Source organism: Myotis myotis, unplaced genomic scaffold (genome assembly GCF_014108235.1).
Source record: "Myotis myotis isolate mMyoMyo1 unplaced genomic scaffold, mMyoMyo1.p scaffold_m19_p_12, whole genome shotgun sequence".
Lineage (NCBI taxonomy): Eukaryota > Metazoa > Chordata > Mammalia > Chiroptera > Vespertilionidae > Myotis > Myotis myotis.
This window is the reverse complement of record NW_023416316.1, coordinates 55,659,931-55,682,602: the sequence shown is the minus strand read 5'-3', so window position 1 is coordinate 55,682,602 and position 22,672 is coordinate 55,659,931. Positions and strand designations below refer to the sequence as shown.

The 22,672-nt window shown below is 38.8% G+C and overlaps 1 protein-coding gene across 1 annotated transcript in view; it reads left to right on the top strand.

Annotated features, from left to right (window-relative positions):
- The window catches only part of FREM1 (FRAS1 related extracellular matrix 1), a 120,886-nt gene that overhangs the window by 39,494 nt on the left and 58,720 nt on the right, over positions 1–22,672 (top strand). Inside the window, exons 15-21 of the mRNA XM_036331189.1 lie at positions 3,085–3,337; positions 7,890–8,084; positions 9,152–9,337; positions 10,621–10,817; positions 14,520–14,742; positions 17,585–17,729; positions 21,601–21,742. Of these exons, the coding sequence (XP_036187082.1) occupies positions 3,085–3,337; positions 7,890–8,084; positions 9,152–9,337; positions 10,621–10,817; positions 14,520–14,742; positions 17,585–17,729; positions 21,601–21,742 (1,341 nt within the window). The remainder of the gene's footprint in view (positions 1–3,084; positions 3,338–7,889; positions 8,085–9,151; positions 9,338–10,620; positions 10,818–14,519; positions 14,743–17,584; positions 17,730–21,600; positions 21,743–22,672) is intronic.

The window sequence follows — 22,672 nt, the reverse complement described above, 5'->3', positions numbered from 1 at the left end:
TGACAAATGAAGAAAAATGTGCACATAAAGGTTGAGTACATGCCCAAAGGCCTGATGGGAACCCCCAAGTTTCACTGTTGAATGGCCACCCAAGTCCTTAAGCATAACTCATAGGATTTGCAGGCATTTATAGTTAGTGACAGAGGAAGGTTTTCAAAAAGACTCATCATGGTCCTGGAAGAGTCACTGAATATCCTTACTACGCTATATCCTACTTCTGTTTGAATTTTGTCAGATCTTTGTGATATGAAATTATTTGTGATAATAATGTGTTTGTATGATGTTTTACAGTTAATAATTAAGAATGATTACATCCATCTAGTGTTTTAAGAAGTAGACAGGGAAGGAATTCTCTCCACTTTATGGTGAAGGAATGCAGGTCCAAGAAGGTTCAATGACTTGCCCAAAGTCATTATCTTGACTGTGTTGACCTTGGCTGACATTGTCTGGTACTTGGGCCAGTGTTCCTTTCTCCTCACCACTGCCTCGATTGTAACTTACCAGGTGGTTATAATTTTCATGTTGCTAACCTTTCCAGTCACCATGCAGAACCCCTCCTTCCATTTTCCCACTTAATCCTCCTGAGGGCCTTGGGGTCTAGATGAAGAGCAGCATGTTATTTCAACTTCAATAAGAAAAGTTAGTTTTTATTGGCAGACTTTTAGATATAGAAAACTTTTCTGAATTACCTTTTTTTCCTGAAAAGCAAATTTTAAGGGAAAATAATCCAATCCAACCTATTTTCTATTGATAACCATCTTCTTATTGATGACAGTAAGCAGTACATTTGGGGAAAAACAATGTGTTTATTGTTTCTTTTTAGACAAAAGGGCATGACCTTTGAAAGCCAGCCAGATGCACAAGCAATTTTTGGCATATGATTGTTTCTTTATCTAGGAGGAATGTTTTAATTCTGTTGCCTTTGCACTTTATTATTCATTTGAAGCAGAGGCTATTTTGTGAACTGCAAAATGGTCATCATGAATGTATTAGTGAGATTCATTGATCGAGTCAAGAAAAATAATACAGAGGGTCTTTAATGAATCCACTCAGAGGATTTGAACAAAGATATTATTTCCTAATGAGCCAATAGAAAATAGAATTTTGCATACATGTTTTTACCTGTGATTAAATAAATAAGGCTATGTTTCTATCACCCCATCCCTCTATCCATTAAAGGAGAGCATCAACACAGTTTCATGTATACTTCTTGTAGAGTTGAACAATTGTTTAACTAGCAGGATAATTGGTGCAAATATACATGGTTACAATGATTTATTCCATAAATATTTAATTAGTGTCTTCTCTTTGCCAAGTCCTATGCTAGATGCTTGGGATATGATGATGAACAAGACAACAAAGCTTACAGGCAAGGGATGAAGGCAGACATTAAAAAGATTATTGCTGACTTAATTAATTATTTAAAATACTAGAGGCCTGGCACACAAAAATTTGTGCATTCGGGGGGGTCCCTCAGCCCGGCCTATGCCCTCTCGCAGTCTGGGACCCCTCGGGGGATGACCACCTGCTGGCTTAGGCCTGCTCCCCAGGGGATTGGGCCCAAGCTGGCAGTCAGACATCCCTCTGGCAGCCCGGGAGCCCTCGGGGAATGTCCACTTGTCAGCGGGGAGCAGGCCTAAGCTGCAGTTGGACATCCTTAGCACTGCTGAGGAGGCAGGAGAGGCTCCCACCACCACCGCTATACTGGCAGCCATCAGCCTGGCTTGTGGCTGAGCAGAGCTCCCCCTGTGGGAGCTCACTGACCACCAGGGGGCAGCTCCTGCATTGAGCGTCTGCTCCTTGGTGGTCAGTGTGTGTCATAGTGACCAGTGATTCCCAGTCGTTCTGCTGTTAGGGTCAATTTGCATATTACCCTTTTATTATATAGGATGCATGTGTTCTACAAATAAATGGGGTGTTAAAAGAGTGTAAATAATAGAAGTTCCTAAATGAGTCTGAGTCCTCATGAAAGTTTTCCCTGTGACATTCACATATAATCTGGGGGAGGAGGTAGCCAAGCAGAGAGCTGGGGGCAGAGCATACCAAGCCAAGGGGCAGAGAGCAGGTGCAGAGATGGTGCAAAGACCTGAGATGTGAGGAATGCAGTGTTTTGGGGTGAAATGGAGTGGAGTGGCAAAGGCACCCCATGGCATGAGATGAGGTCAATGACATCCTAGGAGCAGCACTTGGAAGAAACCATGGAAGGTTCTCCCAAGGCAGGGACTTGATGGGAGCCAGATTGTAAAAGATCCCATTGGCTGAAGCATGGGGGAAGGAAATGGAGGGTTGAGCGTATTCACGGGGCTGGACTTGATAAATAAACATGCAGCATACACCAAGCTGCCCTTGTGAGCTCAGAGGAGGAATGCCCTTCATTCCCATTTAGAAGACGTGCTTTTTCCAATTTCCCCATCATCTTTTTAAAATCTGAGAGCCAGTGTGAGCCCATGTGGCTTTTCTTTCCCTTCTACTTGGAGTTTTATTTTCATGACTGGGAGAGAAAAATGTTTTGTCAAGCTGAAACCTGGCATTGATTTGATGGTTATGGAGTTTCAGATTTAACTGAAAATGTTTGACGTGCAGCTGCTGCTTATTGTAAGTCCACAGAAACTTCCTGGGTGGCAGGAAGTGGAGGGCAGAAGAAAGCTTTGTAATCACCAAGTAATTTGAAGTATAAATAACTTTGATGTGGGAAATGTAAATGCATCAGGCCGTGAGGACCAGACTTCCTCTAGAATACGCGTGAGTTTAATGAAGGAGGACAGGGGCTTTGGTGAAGGATGCTTTATATCACATTTATATTTTGTCTGCCTGGAAACAAATGGGATATTTGAGTTCCAAACCATAACTGTACTCTCCCATTCCTACCTCAAATGTCTCTCAGGTGGGTCGTTTCTTGCACGATGGTTCATGTGGGGAAAGTTAAAAGATACAAACTGCTTGGCCTAATTCCATGGCTATTGTTTCATGTGCCTGGAAGATTGAAAATGCCTGTCATTCTGACTATGAGCTATGGGTTACCAGTTGGGCCATTTGTCACTGCTTTCTTTTTCTTGAAAACATGCATTTTTTTTTCCTACTTAGGTGCTCCCCGTCAATGATGAGCCACCCATCCTGAAACCTGACCTCAACCCTCAGATGCATTGCCCAGAGGGCGACGAGGTGGTCATCACCTCTGAATACATTTTTGCTACCGATGCGGACAGTGATGACTTGAAACTGCTGTTTGTGATTTCTCGAGAACCTCAGCACGGGGTGGTGAGGAAAGGTGGAGTCACAGTGGGTCAGTTCTCCCAGGGAGATGTCCTCTCAGGGGCCGTGACCTACAAACACACGGGTAAGTGACAGTGCTGTGACTAGTTTGAGAGAAGGAATGTCAGTAACATGACAGAGTCTTAACCCCACTCCTCACTATGGTTTCCAGGGATCTAACAGTCTTACCGCGTCCATGAAAAGGAAGCAGCAGCAGCCTGTATCCCGTTGTTCAGCAAGCTCAGCATCCTTAGAAGTATTTCTGATCTCGGTAATAGAATGCAGTTCAGAGTAGAAAAAGAGCAAGTGTTATTGTTGCTCTGTTCATGATGCTCACACATAGACCGTCCGTTCACTCTGGGCTTGTCCTCACCCCGTTTTGGACGATGTCCTTTTTTGACCATCACAGTTTCTGGGTTCATGAATCATAACATCATAACAGAAATGTTCTTAATTGTCAAAGTTTTACTGACCACTGTCTAGCTCAGGGGTGGGCAAACTTTTTGACTCGAGGGCCACAATGGGTTCTTAAACTGGACCGGAGGGCCGGAACAAAAGCATGGATGGAGTGTTTGTGTGAACTAATATAAATTCAAAGTAAACATCATTACATAAAAGGGTTCGGTCTTTTTTTTTTTTTTTTTTTAGTTTTATTCATTTCAAACAGGCCGGATCCGGCTCGCGGGCTGTAGTTTGCCCACGGCTGGTCTAGCTGCTAAGAAGTAACTGGCCTGCCTTTTGAGTTTCTGAGAAGCGAAGATGAAGTCTTAGGCTTTGTGTAACTTGTCCGCAGTCACAACAGTGATGGACACAGATGAGAGATGCAGCAAACACTTATTGATCAGCATCATGCTTACATTTCTGACATCACATTATATCATTACCCAGGTGGCATGCGTTCCCAGGTAAAATATTCAAATAAATGTAATATTAATTTGCCATCTGACATCTGCAAGGCACAGTACTAGGCACTGTGGGCTACAAAGGAGTATAATCCAGACCCTCTTGTGAATAAATTCTCCTTTAAATGAGTAGACAAACTCACTCCCATGCAAAAGTGACAGGAAGTGACAGATGCATCTGTACTTCATCACCCCTTGCACATCCTCAGAATTCTGCATTGAGGGCCCTGCCTCAGCAGTGACACTGTATGCTTCCTCTAACGTCCTTCCATTGCCTCTGTTACCATTTCATGTTTGTCACCCGTATGCCTCTCTCGCCTGTACATTCCATGGGGGGAGTACAATTGGACATGTAGGCCAAGTGACTGGTAGTGGAAATAAGAGGCATCAGAATTCAAATCATTTTCTTATTAGAAGAGATATCTAGAGAGAATGCAGGCAGTGAGGGGGTAGGGAACTCAAGGAGGGAGGATTGAAATAGCTAAGAATTAATTTAGAAATGGGAGAAAACATTTGGAAATAACATTTTTATGTGTACTTTGGAAAACAGTGATTTATTAGGATACCAATAGTCTCATGTTAATTAGTTAGTATGGCACATTTTATGTACTCATAGACAATTTTTTTCTTTAAATGATATCTCCTTATATTTTCACCTGCGTTTAGTCTTAGATAAGGTTTATTTAGTTATTTCCTTTTCTCAGGGAGCATTGTCCAGATGTTTGATGTCTTTCAATGTCTCTCAAATATTCATAAGTAGGTATTTCTTTTTGATTTCCCCAGTTGATCTCAAATAGACTGGCAGAGAGGGACCCAAAGACCAGCGATTGTCATTTACAACATAATTTTAACATCTTTGGCAGGCTCATGCAGCATAGATGAATTAGGGTGAGATGAATGTGTCTTCTCTTCCAGTGCCCTGTTCCAGGTGCTAAACACCAGGGATACGTGCCCATAAATCTCTTCTAGTGTGAAAGCCATGTAAGGGAGTGTAACTATTTTTTTTCATAAGACCTAGTAGGACATTGGGGCAAATTATTTCATGGATTTTTTTGCTATGTTATTAAGTTAGCAGAAATACTATATTCAAAAGGTATTTTCTTTTTTGAGTGTTATGTTTTCTTATAACGAAACGTTCACTCAACTACTCAATTGGTAAATATTAGCACTGTGCTAAGATCTGTATAAAAAAAACGACAGTATTGTAAGATCTAGTTTCAGTGGCCTAACTCTTGTCTACATACAGTGATTATAAAGGCCACCTGAGAATGATTTTGTCACCATTATTTTATTTGCTTTCTATGATTATGAAAATAATACATTCTTACTGCAGAAAACTTGGAAAGTATCATGAGGTTTTAGAAAAACTTATCTATCACCTTATTTATCTATCAAAGTTGAACAATTCAGTATTACAGTATTTTATTTTCTAATCACAATTTTTAACATAGTTGCAATTTATTGTATGTCCAGTTTTATAGATTACCTTTTTCATTAAAACATCTCTAAAATGTTTAAAATATTTATTAAATGTTATAAAGTTACTATAAACATAAGCTTAATAAATATTTTATGATATAAAATGCATTATTAATTTGCTATTCTCCCATTATTAAACATGAAGTCATTCAAAATTGTCCAACACTATGATTAAGAGTTTTAAGGATAAATCATGTCCTTAGACTATATTTTATTTCAGGGTAAAGAATTCCTCCGCTTGTGCTGTAGTTCTGGTTTAATGCTCAGGCTACTTTCCCAGCTCTTTTTGACATGTTTGCTATGCTTCCATTATATTGAAATTACAGTTACTGACTGTACTACCCTTGACTTTCTCTGGCATGTGTGCCCTCCCCTCAGCCAGTACCCTCATCTTCTTCACCCTTGGTGCTTTGTACAGAATCAGACTGAGATATATGTATTTTCTGGGTAATAGGTAAAAATGGGCTCAATAGTGGCAATTTCATATCATTCCATTTCATAGATGCACACATCTGTGATATTTTAAGTAAATTTGCATCTCTTTTTCTATAGACTGTGTCAGTGCCTGACACATGGTAGGTCTTGTGACATTTGACATTCTTTTGAAATGTCTTTTGACATTTTCAAAATGTCTTTGTTTCTCTGCTGAAGCACCCAGAACACTAATTGTCACATAGCAGACATTAAATATTCAATATATATTTATTGAGTGAATGATGAATAAATATATTTTAAGCCAACTTATCTTTTAAGTATATTAAAGGATGATAGGCCTCTTTTTTTTCTTTTTTTTATAGCAAAGGTGGAGATTTATTGAAGAACAAGTACAGACTCCCACATGGGGAGAGGGAAAGAGTCCCACAGAACAGACTCCCTCGTGGGGAGGGGGGAAGGGCCCCCGGCCTCTTATTTTTTACTTTTCCTAAGGTTGAAGGCTGGTTGTTTGATTCTATTTTAATTTTTGAAAAAATCTATTGATATATTTTTAGAGAGAAAGGAAAGGAAAGGGAGAGAGAGAGAGGGAGGGAGGGAGGTAGAGAGAGAGAGCGAGAGATAGAGAGAGAGAGAGAGAGAGACATCAATTTGTTATTCCACGTATTTATGCATTCATTGGTTGATTCTTGTACGTGCCCTGACTGGGGATCGAACCAACAACCTTCGCATATTGGGATGACGCTCTAACCAACGGACCTTCCTAGCCAGAGCTGGTTGTTTAATTCTAATTTTCTCAACTTCAACTCTGTTTTTCCTTAAAACTGGTTTCTTGTCCTTTAATCATTTAGTTGCTCAATAATATAATTTCTCCATTATTCTAGTGTTGTTTTTCTTAAAATAGCGAGAATAATGCCAAGCATAATATTCTATAGATGTGACGAATGTGTCTTGTGAAACAGCGATGCCGTCCCTGATCTTTTGTGCTCTAGCTCTCATTAAAACTTCAAACCTAATTGCTTCCCTTTTGGCACTTTCAAAGCCATGCATGAGAATGACCAAAAGCACATCTGGTGAATGTTTCTGTCCCCTGGAGGCTGACCACTACTACCTCAGTGCTGTTAGTTAGCAACCCGAGTGGATTGTCCTGTTTGCTGATAAATGATCTAATCTTCCCTCCTCCCCTCACTGCCTAAGTTGGAGGCATTTTGAAACTCATAGGTGTAAACCCTAAAGAGTAAAAAGAAAGTGAAAACAAATCTCACTTCTTTTCCAGGTGTTGTTCTTATTTTGATAACATCATGGCGATTTTATAATGAGGAAAATGCCAAAAACAAATGACAAGAATGTGGATTATCTTTGTGTTTCACCTATCCGTGTTCTTCTATTTCTTGGAACTACTATGTGGTTGATGGTTGTTCATTTATGGTGGTTAATGCAAATGGGCAGACAATTACCACAGGGACAAGGGTGCCTTCTGCTCTTCCTGAACAATTACGAGGGAAGAATGAAACCATTACTAGTCTAGTTTTGTGTCTGTTCCTTGATCATTTGTGAACTGTCAGGCCCTCGTTAGCCCCTTTTGCCCCTCCATATGGTGAGAGATGTCTGGCAGGGATCTCACCAAAGGCAACAGATGGGCAAGCATTTTTGCATTATTTTCACAACTCTATTTGATTTCATAGTGATAAAATGGAATTTTGCATTTTAGCCACATACTTTTTTTTTCTTGACACCCTGCGCTCATAGAAGGGGTTTGGGTAGAATACCTTGGTAGTCTATATTTTTAAAAAGTCAGGTTTCAGCTACAGTTGTGTCTTCCAGGTGGCGAGATTGGCCTGATGCCTTGTTATGACACCATTACATTAGTGGTTTCGGATGAAGAAGCAGGCCCTTTTGTGAATGGCTGTTGCTACAATGGACCTCATCCATCTGTTCCTCTTCATGCGTCCTTTCCAGTGTATGATCTCAACATCACAGTGCATCCAGTGGACAACCAACCACCTTCACTCGCAATAGGTGACAGTGGTTTTCTGTCAAAGTCCTATTATCTCACCTAGTCCCATGCCCATGTTCAGTGAAATAATGCATACAGTCAAAATGGAAAACCACCAAACAGAATTGCCTCCAGTAATTGCTTTAATACAAATTTGTGGAAAATCCCAAATCTGTAAAAGATTACAGGGCAAAATAATTTATTTATTTAAAAATTTAGATAATTCTGAATGGAGAGAGCATGCAAATGTGTGTGTGGGAGGGTGGGGCGTGGGGGGTGGGGGGGTGTTGGGATGAGGACAACATTTGGAATCCTAAATTATTCTGGTTTTATTTCACATGGGAAAATACTATTTGCCTTCTGGAGAGAGCGAGAGTAATTTATTTTACCCATAATAATTTCTATCAGAACAGAATGAGTATACCAGAGAGACCATTTATATATATTTAACCTTATTTGCTTTTTAGAAAGTCATCTCTTCATAAGCATTATGTATATGTTCTGTCTCTCAGAAAAAAAAAATACAAACATATGTATGAATGTTATTGTAATTTGCAAACCATCTCCCAAGCAATGTTCTGGAAAGAAAGCATTGTCCCTGCAGAATAATTAAGCACCAGGCATGAAAAAAACGTTGGTTATGAGCAATTCATAATAGCTTGCAGGCAATTAACGCTCTGACAAACAGAGGTAACAACTGATCTTGAAGAGTACATAAACCACATTTAGTGCCTTATCATTAAAACAGTTTGGCAATTCTTATTTTCATTTGTCACTTCTATAGAGACACAAGGGAAATCAGAGTTCCTTGAGAATGACTGAAGGGCTAAACTGGAGCATTTAGCATTTCTGCTGTCTTTCCATTATTGTCTGGCTTGCTAGTACAAGAAAAAAATATAATTCCGTAAGTCAAATTAAATTCCACCCATTACCCCTGAATATTTTCACTGTAAGGAGAATTAGGCTGAAGCAAATGAACATCTCCCATGGAAGTATATGTGAATTGGAATTTCAATCACTCCCTTTGTCCTCACTATTCTGATGGGAGGATTGCACGCTAAGTCATAACTGTGCTATTATCTGCATGCAGGTACCATGTTCGTGGTAGATGAGGGTTTCTCAGCAGCCCTCACTATTAACCATTTGTCGGCCACTGACCCTGACACTGCAGCAGATGACTTGGAATTTGTTTTGACTTCTCCTCCCCAGTTTGGCTACCTTGAAAACACCCTCCCTTCGGTGGGTTTTGAAAAAAGCAATATGGGCATAAGTATAGGTAAGTCGGTTTCATGACCAGCAGTAACTCACCTATGTTTATGGGTCTTACCGGCCATCCTATGCTTGGTAACTGGGTAAGGACTTCAAAAATGTTCAAAGCACCATATACATTTGAGGAATTGTTACAGCTGATACTTTTGAATATTAGTATTTTTTTCATTTTAACGTTGAGATTTCCCATGCATGCAAGTTTACTTCAAAATAAATGGAAATGTCACTTATAAGAATGAATAATTTCTGGGCACCTAAGGTGCAGCATGGGCACTGTGGTTAACAATAGCGTGTTGTATATTTGAAAGTCACTTTGTGAATCTGCTTTACTGTTCTCACTGCCATGACCACAAAATGTTAATTATGCGAGATGAATGATGTGTTAACTAACCTTATTGTGGCAAACATTTTGCGATATATATACACATATATATCCTCACCTTAAACTTACACAATGTTATATGTCAATTTTATCTCAGGAAAGCTGTGGGGGTAGATTAATTGCATTAAAGTTTATACAATTTTCCTGTGACTTAAAGCACAACATAGAGCATTTTTCTCTGATTTAAGACAGTGTCAAAATACCAAAACAGCAGGTCAGCTAATTCTACTCAGTCCAACCAGTTGCTTGATATGGATGTCAAGCATGCAGATGATTGGCTGACTTTGAAAGAGATGGTTCCTTTCTTTTATTTGATATTTTTAAAAATTGCACTTGATTAAACCCTCTGTTGGTAGAAAATTAATATGTAAATGAGAAATTGAGGCCCCCGGAGAGGAAAGGTAAGTCTGTAAAGGGTAGGTGGTTTCCAAGCCCACACTTTTAACTCAGCACCTCGCTTAGAAAACATTAGACTCCTGGTCTTTTCATCTGACAGCGATGGTACAGGGAACTTCCTTAGTTTCTGGTGAAGGCAGAGAAATGGCCTCTTTTCAATGATGCATGACAAGAACTGCTCCCACAGAAGTGGTTTGAATCAAGAGAAGATTTCACTGACCTAAGTGTATGAAGAATGGTCATGAAGTCCCTGCCCATCCTGGCTAGCAGTTATCAGTTATGGCTCTTCTGTTTTCCATGCAAATTTTACCCCTCCTGTAGGATTTATGGATATCCGTCTTTATGTCAACAGCTGATAGTTTGTCGCAGCCCCTGAGAGCTGATTCTTAGGTCAACTGCCATGATGTCTTGTTTGATTTGCTGAGAAATAGTCTGTTGGCTAAAGGATTAAGGCCTAGTAGCTTGGAAAAAAGGCTTTTCTTATTCACCAGCTTACTCTTGGTGTGCTCCAGCCTCGTTTCAGTGGAAAGACATGAAGGCTTTGCATGTTAACTATGTGCAGTCCAGGCACCTGAGGGTGGAACCAACGGCTGACCAGTTCACGGTGTATGTCACAGACGGGAAGCGCCGCTCCCTGGAGATACCGTTTTCTGTTATAATCCACCCCACCAATGATGAAGTTCCTGACTTTGTGGTGCAGAATATTACTGTAAGATCAGAATTTTCTATTTCTCTTTTATCATTTTCTGATTTTATTTTTACCTTGTCTTGTTTACACAGGTTCAGGTGTACTTAACACATCAAGTTGATGAGGAGTGGGGAGGGAAAGTAACAAATGTCATGCAATGCAATCACTGAAAATAGTCTAATAATCATTATGCTAATGATAATAATTGCTAACATATAGCAAATGCACAGATGCAATTATAATTGCATGTATATAGGATAAATACTTTCTAGGTTGTAGGTACTATTCCATACTCCTTTACCTGTGTTCATATCCTCACAATAGGCTTTTAGAGTGATGCTATTATTATTGCAATTTAGTAACTGAAAATAGGAGGCATAAAGAGGTTAACTAAGTGGTCCAAGATTATAGAGCTTGGAAGTAAGGGGTACATAGGGAATGTGCACCCAGTAGTCTGTCCACACCACACCCTCTTCAACAATGCTCATTGCAAGGACTCTTGACTCACAACTACAGGCATCTTGTTTTATATAGTTAGATATATGAAATTAAAAATAATATTTGAACTATTCTTTTTATGCAGATTCCTTCTTTGTTCTTGTTTTGTTGTTAATCAATATTTTTTCCAATGATTTTTTTAGCAATAGTGGAAGGGAGGGAGAGAGACACAGAGAGAGAGAGAAACATCAATGTGAGATAGACACATTGATTGGTTGCCTCCTGCACACACCCCAACCAGGGCCTGGGATCAAGCTTGCAGCCGAGGTACATGCACTTGATTGGAATTGTAGCCGGGACCCTTCAGTCCACAGGCTGATGCTTTTTCCACTGAGCCAAACCAGCCAAGGCTCTATTTATGTAGTTTTAAAACTGTTTTATATAATATCATTTGTTGGTTTTATTTAAAGATTCAGATACATAGCTAAAATGACCCATAATATCACCCTCAGATAACACCTGTTATTTTTTAAATAATAATAAAAAATAATGTTATTAAACAAGTCATAATGTTGATAAACATATAAGTGAAATATGAAATTCTCCCTTTTCAAGAGCTCTTACCCATAGTCACTCCCCATCAGTTGAAATTTTAGTAATTAATACTACCAAAAAATGTCTATGCAGATGCCAGTATGTTTATGTGCGATTTTTCTACATGTTTTTACTTACAAATCAGGGACCTTATTATACCTACTACTCTCCACTTAAAAAAAAATAACTAATTATGTATGATGGAAAATTTTTTATATCAGCATAGAATTCTTTTTAAACACTTTAATTTTTTACATATGATGATTTAATCCACACAAATATATAGCCAATTCTGATTAAATGGATGAGCCCAGACTTTGATCCACGTGAGGGAGAAACATCCATGGGCTGCCTCCAGTACACACCTAAACGCACAACCTAGGTACATGCCCTGACTGGGACTCAAATCCGCAACCTTTTGGTGTACAGGACGACCCTCAAACCAGGTGAGCCAACAGGCCAGGGCTCTACTACATCTTAATGGTGTGTGAGAGCCACTCCCCAGTGAGATTTAAGTGCCAGCTCCTGCCTTTCTCCTTCCGTTGGAACATGGGTTTCTCTGAAGCTCACCTATGTAATTATGAGACAGAAAAAACCTACAAATCATTTCCTCTACACCTACCTCTATTGTCTTGTATGTATGTAGGGTTTAGGGGTGAGGTTTCTGGAACAATGACACTGGACACTGTTCCTTGCTCTTTTCTGAAGGTAACCATGCCTTTTCCCCGAGCACTCCGTAGAGAACCCATTGAAGACTAACAGATGTGAGTCCTATGCGTTATTAGCAGAGCTGGCTTCAAGTGCCAAGCGATTTTTTTAAAAAAGTCATTTATTTTGCTTTCTTGTCAAAAAGTTTATTTTGTAGACAGCCGGGTTTCCGTCAAGTTGTGTGCAACCTGAAAAAAAGCTGGGGTTTTAGTTTAAGTTATTATAATCCATTTCTAAATCTACTAGTGAGTATCTGTATTTTGTGTTTATTGATCTAAACCTTTTATTTATCATCTCAATAAACAATTAAATGGGCACCAAAAAAAAAAAAATCCCACTTTTTTTTTAATATAATGTTCCAATCATCTTGTGCACTGATTTACCATTTTGCCACATTGTGAGTCTGGGAATCCCAAGCTCTCTGAAGAAGGGTAATTAGAACATATGTTTAGATTGCTTTATTCAATTTCTTGCAGGAAAGAACAAGTTAGATCAAAGATGATTTCATAATTATATCAGTGTGCATTAAATTGTGATGCCATCTTCATCCTTCATAAGTAGGGCCAGACTTTTTTTAAAAAAAGGCATAATTTTAGCTCATGTATCAGATATGGCAAGTAATTCTTCTCTATGCAAATTCAGTGAAAAGTGGTTGCAGGAAGACTGTCTTTAAAGTCAATAAGAGAGCCCTAACCAGTTTGGCTCAGTGGATAGAGCATCAGCCTGCGGACTGAAGGGTCCCAGGTTCGATTCCGGTCAAGGGCATGTACCTTGGTTGCAGCACATACCCAGTAGGGGGTGTGCAGGAGGCAGCTGATCGATGTTTCTAACTCTCTTCTTCTTCCTTCCTCTCTGTAAAAAATCAATAAAGTATATTTTTAAAAAATATAAGAGGCTTAAAAAAAGGGCATTTTCACAAATCTAAACCATGTACATCTTAAGGTTAAAATGCCTGCTCAGCCATAATGACATTCCTCATCTCCTCTTCCCTTTTGCACTTCCTGTTCATCCATATTTAATAGCACTAGACATTTCCTTCCTGGCATTATAATTATTGATGGACAGGCCTTCACAGTTCCATCTAACATTGACTCGTTAGAATATGTATAGTCTCCACAAAATATAGCACAGTGACATGGCAGATTTCTGGTAAGCAATGTTAAATTGATACACACTTTTTAATTAGATCTTGCTGCATTTCAAAATATAAAACAAATATTTCTTTGTTTATTTTTACTGTAAGAGAAGACCAAGACAGCTAAGTACAGCTGGTCAAGTTGTAAATGAAATAAAAACATTCAGTTTGTACTTACAGGAGTAGGAAGCCTGATGGGTGTGAGAGTGGAGGAAGGCAGTTCAGGAAAAGTAGAGGGTGAGGGTGGGGGAGAGATGAAGGGTCCGGATTAAAATTTACACCACGATGCATCCAGAGGACCCTTCTCAATTATTGTTGGTTTTAATAGAAATGCAGAAGTTTTTGCAGTAATGATAAAAATTTAAAAACACCAAAAAAGATACCCCTAGTACGTCTAGCAGGTATTTGTGCCATTCCTAAAACAGAAACATAAAAATTGTAAAGGAACAGGGTCCAGCAGGTTAAAATGACAGCTTAAGATCTGAAGGTCTGTCTACGCTCAGTTTTACAAGTGAACTTCTCTGTAACTTTCAGAAAGCAAGCATCTTTTGGTTGCTTTTTTCCGAACTTTAGAATGATGAAATTTTATCTGTACACAGACAGAGACACGCACTCAGAATTTTTTGTCCATCATAGAAATGAATAAACTGCTTTGGAATCTTCAGCAAAAAAAAAAATGGGAGAGAGATTAATCGATTTGTTGTCATCTTCTCAGGTTATGTTAAAACAGAGATATTTAGGACTCATGACATACAAATCTCATGGACGATTTGCAGCAGCATATCTTAAAAGCAAAGAAAGACCAGTTTCAGTGTGCACACAGCTGACTTTTCTGACTTGCCGTTCAGGTGTGTGAAGGTCAGATGAAAGAGCTGGATTCTTCCGCCATCCATGCAGCCGACCTGGATGTGCCCGAGGACCCCTTGCTCTTCAGCCTCACTCAGAGACCTCGCCACGGCCTCCTCATCCACGCGGTGCTCAGCAAAGACTTTCCTCAGCATAAGCAGCCAGCCAACCCCGGCCGGATGCATGAACTTGTTTACAACTTTTCCATGGAGCTTCTCAAGAACGGTATCTCACGTTCCACTTGGATTTGCTTGTTACTGACTTAATAATTTAACCCAGAAAGGACAAAAATTAATCGGAGGAATAGGAAGTAAAAGAATGGCATTTACCTACTTTATTCATTTGTCTTTCAAGGGTTTTCTCTGGGCTCTGGATTAATGTAGGGCATAAGATCCAGCTAAAGATAGTGGGCAATTGAAAAGGAAATAATACGTTTTCATTCACTTTTAGAGCATCAGTAAAGGTGATATATGTGATTTTTGCGTATTTTAGTGCAAGCTTTTAACGTCATAATAAAAATTCCTTTTTAAAACTATTGAGATCATGGCACTAAACTTGAAGAGATTCATCTGCCAAAATTTCCACATTTGAACCATATATATAATAATTCATTATTCTCTGAGGAGACAGTTTCCTCTTTAAGGAAATGATGCATTGGAATAGTAGTCCGAATTATATTTTTAATTAGGTGTTTAAAAACATCGATCAGAACCCATTTTCTATATGTAAAAATACTTTAAATCTTCGAGAAAAGTGTGTGAGTCTAGATTCACTGCCTACTCGCTCTCCTTCCTGTCTTCACTATTCTGTTCCCCAGCCTGAGGGTCCTTCCCCTCCTTCGCCGGCTGCCCAAACTGTGCCTTCAGAACCAGTTTCCTACTGGCCTCCTCTTTGGACCGACCCCAGGCCCTCTGAACTATTCCTTTTCTATGACCATTTTAGCACTTGATCAACATTTCCTACTGTCTTTTCATTCTTCCTCTCCCCAACTAGAGTGTAGGCCAGTGATGGCGAACCTTTTGAGCTCGGCGTGTCAGCATTTTGAAAAACCCTAACTTAACTCTGGTGCCGTGTCACATATAGAAATTTTCTGATATTTGCAACCATAGTAAAACAAAGACTTACATTTTTGATATTTATTTTATATATTTAAATGCCATTTAACAAAGAAAAATCAACCAAAAAATGAGTTCACGTGTCACCTCTGACACGCTTGTCATAGGTTCGCCATCACTGGTGTAGGCTCTCTGCCCCAAGGCTTATTTTGCAATAGTTGTACAATGTCATCTCATGTTTGAATTTGGAAAGCTAATTCATATATTTCTCAGTTTTTATCAATTGCAAAGATAAATTCTGGAGCTTAAATGATGTTACCAATTAAAACCATGTGTAACAAATAATACAACATAGTGTTACAATATTCTTTCTAAATTTACAGCAGAGGAAAAAGGAATAATAATTCAAATTTTACTCTTAAAAAAGTTTTTAAAAAATAACATTCATTGATTACTGTTAGGGTAAATAATTATATATTTACTGTATAAAGTTTGCACTATATAACCATTTTAAATAAAAAATAAAAATAGTTCATATAAATTAATATTTTGATGATATTCTCAGGGATTAGATTTTCACCTCTTTTTTATTTTTGGTTCATTTATGACTACTTTCTTTTTTTTTAACTTTAGTGCAGTCTCACACACATTTCCTGACCCTAAACATATAGAACTTATAAAACTGCTAGCATTGCCCCAGCCAGTGTGACTCAGTTGGTTGTCAACCCATGCACCCAGAGGTCACCCATTTGATTCAAGGTCAGGACACAGGCTTGATCCCCAGTAGGGGGCATGCAGGAGGCAATGTATTGATGGTTCTTTCATTGATGTTTCTCTCCCTCTCCCTCTTCTTTTCCCTCTCTCTCTCTATAAAAAAAAAATCAATTTAAAACATATTAAAAAAAACTGCTATCAGATTATATAATCTGTTTATGATTATTTTAAGCATCTTTTTTACTTTTAAAATATTAATTGAAAACATGGTTTGTGTTAACTATAGTTTTTCATTCTATAGATATACTGCACTGTGATTTTATACAAACTATCTTTTAAAATATGCAAATAACAATTTCTTGATATTACAAGTTACATATCAATAATCATATTTTACATATATTTATATAAAATAAATCTTGGTGTGCATCTCAATATTTCTTTTTCATAAATTTTTATAAGATTACTTGGTAACAAAAGGTGAGCATTTATAATATTTGTATGGGAAAATGGCCATTGCCACCATATGCATAAGCATGCCTATTTCCTAGTCAATAATGAAAATTATTTTTAAAAAACTTTGCATATTTATTAGTCAATAATAGTTTCTTATTGTTATCTTGATTTGAAAAATTCTTAGATGAGTAAAATTGAACCTATTTTTATTTTTATTGACCATATATGTTTCACCTTTTGTGAATTACCTGATAATGCCATTTGCCCACTTTTTCATAGATTCAGATTGATGTTTAAGAGATAATTAAATATTAATGTTTTATTTTTGTCACATATTGTGAATAAGATTTTTCATATTTCATTTGCCTTATAACTTACATTTTAAAGTACAGAAATAAAAAATTGTGAGTCCTCCAAAATTGTTCTTTCTCAAGACTGTTTTGGCTTTCTGTGTCTCATATTATGAATAAGATTTTTCATAATTCCATATGAATTATTTTGTTTTTTATTTGAGGTGGGGATTTAAGTATAATTTTTCCCAAGTAATGAACTAATTTTCTATTTCATTTGAGCACCTCGACACCTTTGTTCTCATGTAGTTTATCAAATACTATACCATTTTCTCACTGATTTTAAATAGGCCTTTATCAAATACTAAAGTATTTAAATAGGAATTTTTAGATGAACTAAGAGGATATTCTTACTGCACAAAACAGTTTCATTTCACCCTGTTGCACTGATTAATGATGGCTTAGATATTAAACACTTATCTGTGCTATATTTCGGAATTGTCCAATCACAAGAAAGATTTACTTTCTCCCTTTTTTCCCCCCCTTTTCCAGGAATGAGGTTGATGTATGTGCACGATGATTCAGAGAACCTTGCTGATGACTTTACAATCCAGTTGTCAGATGGGAAACATAAGATACTTAAGACCATTTCAGTAGAGGTCACCCCAGTCAATGATGAGAAACCCACGCTGAACAAGTAAGCTACCTGAAGAGAGTCCCCTTCAGATTCTCTATAAAATTCTGATCTGGAAGGCTAGGTGTAAATGCAGCCTTATTCTGAGAGAAATAAGTCTTTTGTTGCTGCTGTCTGTCACACTTTGTCCCACCTACCCAGGCACCTAGAACTTATGTGCAAATGTTAGTTAATGTAACTACTTCTTAACAATTCTCGAATGAGCCCTTTAATTATTTGGTTTTTCTCTAAAAGTTCTACTTAATTTTAAACAATTAAGAATGACTGAACATACAATATAAAATGATCAGTATATTAAATATTTAAACACATGCACCAAAGTGTAGTTAATATGTAGATTCAACTAAAATGTGATACTGTTAACTGCAGAAAGTCCTCACTGTGGATTTGGTCAAACCTTTAACTAAGAGTGGCTGAGGGAGATATACCAAAGCCACTTCTATTACTTGGTATTTCCTTGTCCACCAGCCCTCTACCATGCTCCATATGAATCAACATCCCTGGCCATCTGATGTAAAAATAATAGCTCTTTAAACATTCTGGGTTGATATTATTAATTGCAGACTTTCTCAGTATCTCCCTCTGTAGTTGATCAGAGTGTGATCATAGGGTACAATCTTTATCAATTATATTTCTACTAGAGGCCTGGTGCATGAGATTGAGATTTGTGCACTGGGGGAGGGGGGGTAATGGGGGGGCCCCTCAGCCCGGCCTGTGCCCTCTCGCAGTCCAGGAGCCCTCAGGAGATGTCCAACTGACAGCTTAGGTTCGCTCCCTGGGGGGAGCGGGCCTAAGCAGGCAGTCAGACATCCTTAGCGCTGCTGCGGAGGTGGGAGAGGCTCCCAACACTGCCACTGCACTTGCCAACCATGAGCCTGGCTTCTGGGCTTCTGGCTAAGCGGTGCTCCCCCTGTGGGAATGCACTGACCACCCGGGGACAGCTCCTGCATTGAGCGTCTTCCCCCTGGTGATCGGTGTGCGTCATAGCAACTGGTCTTCTACCATTCAGTTGATTTGCATATTACCCTTTTATTATATAGGATAGCTCCAGCCATTTCTCTTATTATTGGCAACTGTACAAAAGTGGACAAGTTTAGACGTTTGTTTTCCAGTGATGAGTGTAGAGAAGTGTCTGCCCTTTGACCAACTTCATCTCTATAGTCAATGGTGCAGTGAGAAGCTGAGTAGACAGTCCAAGTTTTTATCAGGAAGTGAACAACTTTCTGAAAGTGTGTAAACTCCCAGAGTCTCCTCCACTTTGCAGAAAAGAGGGCCTCAGACAAGTCCCTGCCAACTTTCCTGCTATTATCTTAGGGGCCACCAGCAAGGCCCTTGAAAAGCATTATGGGAAATACTGATGACAGTATTTTGGAGGGTTGCATCTCAGACGTCAGTTTGACTAAGAGCACCCAACAGAAATTTCTTCTCTAGCTAGAGTGTTGGATTGGTATCACTTGATATTATTTATAAAAAAGAAAATATGAAGGATATTGCAGTATTATGAAACCTCCTTTCTGAAAGAGGTGGAAACTGGTGTTTCTTAAGTGCTTATTACATGATAGTGTGTTTGATTCTTTCACATATATTATGTCCTTAAAAACACCAAAATTGGGGGAAGTAGATATTATTGTCCATATTAAGAAAATCAAGACCAGACAGGTAAAATTAATAAGACACTCAATTCTATCTAACTATTTCTTGCTACAGTCTTGCTATTAAACTTCCTGGGATAGCTTCACCTACAGAATCACCAAATCTCTTCTGACCCTTCTTTGAAATCCCTCCTTTCTCTTTCCTTTCTTCTTTCCTTCTGTCCTGTGGTGAGGAAGTTATATTCCCACTTCTCTTCCTTCCATCTGTGTCGTTGGGTATATCACCTCTTGCCTCCTCCCAGAATGCACTCCATAATATTTTTTCTTCTGCATTTCCAATATCTCTCTTTTTATTCCTCTTCTAACAAAACATAGGGATAGAGTTAGTGGTTGAGCAAGCAAATCCTAGAGCCAGATTGCCTTGGTTCAGCCACTTACTGGTGGTGTGACCTTGAATACGGCCTTGAACATGTTACTTAACCTCTTTCTACCTCTTTGTCAACCTCTTTGTAAATGGGGATAATAACATGTCCTATTCACAGGGTTGTTGCAAGGATTAAATCAGGGGTGGGGAACCTGTGGCCCGTGGGCTATATAAGTACTGTAAAATCATTTGGTCTGTTCCTGCCAAGGCATTAGGGGTGAGTTAACTAAATGTTGGACCAAATATAGCAGGCTAATTTTTAAGTTGATAGTTTTATATGGCCCGTGAATGATGTTATAAATATCCAAATGTCCCTTGACAGAAATAAAGGTTAATAAGTGAATTAAACTATGTAAAACTACTTGAAAAAATGAGCTAGTGCATAGTGAGAGCTCATAAGTGTTAGTTATTATTATTACAAGCAGGTATCCTCATTCTGAAACTACAAAGATGACCCATTTCTCATTTATTTCAAACTTGGGGGGGCAGGAAGATATTAACCAAAAAACTTGTTTGCATATATGCATAACCCATGGACACAGACAATAGTGTGAAGGCCTGGGGCAGGGGACAGGTAAAGGCTAGAAGGGATCAATGGGAAAAAAAGGGACATATAATACTTTTAACAATAGAGATAAAAATAAAAGAAAGAATAGATCATGTTCACTTCCTCCATTTCTGCCCACTGTCTCCATCCTCAACCATTTTATTAAAGCTGCTCCCTTGATTCCTACTAAATGTATTGGCTCTTCTCATCTTACTGGACCTGTTAGGGCATTTGACACCAGTTCTTTGACATTCCTTATGGATGCTGTAGTAGACACTGTTGGTTGCCTGGGCCACATCCCCACAGCCCACCTCTGACTGCGGCTGTGGCAGTGCTGGAACGTGCTGTGCACACTGTCAGCGCCCACCCCTTGTGCCCACACTGTGCTGCTCCCTTATCTGCCTCAGAGCTTCTCTGAAGCAGCAGTGGCCCATCCAGCTGGTGTTCAGGCACAGCGGAAGCACTCGGGACAGCCTTTGACGTGTGGGAGACAGTGGATAGATAAATATCCCAGCCTCCTAGCCTGCAAAGCACAATTTGAGGCATATTTCACACGTTTCTTCAAAGGATCCCAGCAGCACTCAGCCCCACAGCAGTAAGAACACCCTTTGTTGCTGCTTCCTCCTTCCTTCTCTCACTCCTCACTCTATCTCCTATTCCTGGAAGTACTTCCCAACGAAATTACCTGCAAAGTTCTTGTCCTCGGGTCTCTTTCAGTGTAATTCAGACTATGACACACTTTCCTCTCTACTTCTCTGTGAAGAGAACACTAGCTATGTGACAGACACCGTAGTAAATCCTTTCACAGATATTACCATGGAGACGGAGAGGAACGTAGAGGGCCACCAATTATCCAAATATCACCAAACTCCTAGTGGCAGATCATAAACCATTATCAAAGGACCCCTGTTGGTGTCTAATCTCTAAGTTTCTGTCTGTAAAATTAGAGCAATCATACCTGAACCACTTACTTCATGGAGCTGATGTTGTATGAAAAACAATATTAGAAACAAAATAATTTTATAAAATAAGTTACAACATAAACTTGTAAAGTTCTACGTGTGTAAACAATTAGAAGTATGTAATTACCTCATAGCATATGCATTGTTGCTGACTGTCTTTTAGGACTTCTATGTGTAAAGGGAAATGAGAGGCTGTTGTATGAGACTGACTCATCATTTTCAGTCATTAGGATATTGAATATTATTTCCTCGTTGTTGAAGACTGGAAACTGTAATAGTCATTATGAGTGTCCCCTGCTAAAGCCATACCTTCTATTTTCATATCAAGCCAGACGCTTTCTTTTTACAGGAAGGCTGAAATTACCATGGATATGGGCGAAACTCGTGTTATTTCTGGTGCTGTTCTTTCAGCCACAGATGGAGACACTCCCAGGGAGGAGATTTACTATCTATTTGACAGGCTTCCCCAAAACGGGCAACTTCAGCTTAAGGTTAGTGGCCTTCTTACCTTTATTTTTCAAAATAGCTATCGCTGATATAAACCTTCTCAATTCACAGATTTCTACAACTGAATTTATTCTCTAATAGCCATATTTTCCCCAGAAGCAGAACATTTAATTTTCCTAGTTTGGGGATAACTCACACTATTCTAAATTTTCTTACTGAATTCAGGGTAAATTCAACCAATATTAAGGTTCTTCATTGCTCCCTCTTTACTGAGATTGTACCTAAATTTGGGGGGAGGTGGAGCGAGTTGCTAGGGTAAAGCTAGTTGTCTAGTTTCTGCTGAGAATCTTTCAAGTATCTTCATTCCCACCAGATTTTTTAAAAAAATTTTAAAATAAATTTTATTCTTTAGAGCAATTGTTGTGACTATCAATAAACTGACTTTAAAGTTTATATGGAGAGGCAAAATGCATAAGGAAAACAACATCAACGGAGAACAAAATTGAAGGACTGATACTATCTGACCTTCACACTTGCTATAAAGCTGCAGTAATCCAGACAGTGTGGGATTGGTGAAAGAACAGACGAATAGGTCAGTGAAACAGGATAGAGGTCCCTCAAATACACACACACACACACACACACACACACACACACACACGCAGCCAACTGATCTTTGACAAAGGAGCAGAGTCAATACAATGGAGAAAAGATAGTTTTTAACAAGTGATTCAAACCGTGTGCCTGATGCCCAACACAAATTACAGATCAGACACTTGCAAAGGTCACTTGGGTAAGCCATCAGTTGCTTATTTGAATGGTGGATTACGGCGGGCAACAGCCACCACCATCCATCCCCAGTGTGATTATCTGACTGAATGCTTAGCTCTTAATGCCATATAGACACTCCTCCATGGGCAGCAAGGATTCATTCTGTGTGGAACAGCTTGATCGCCTTAGAATAGATTGTAGGT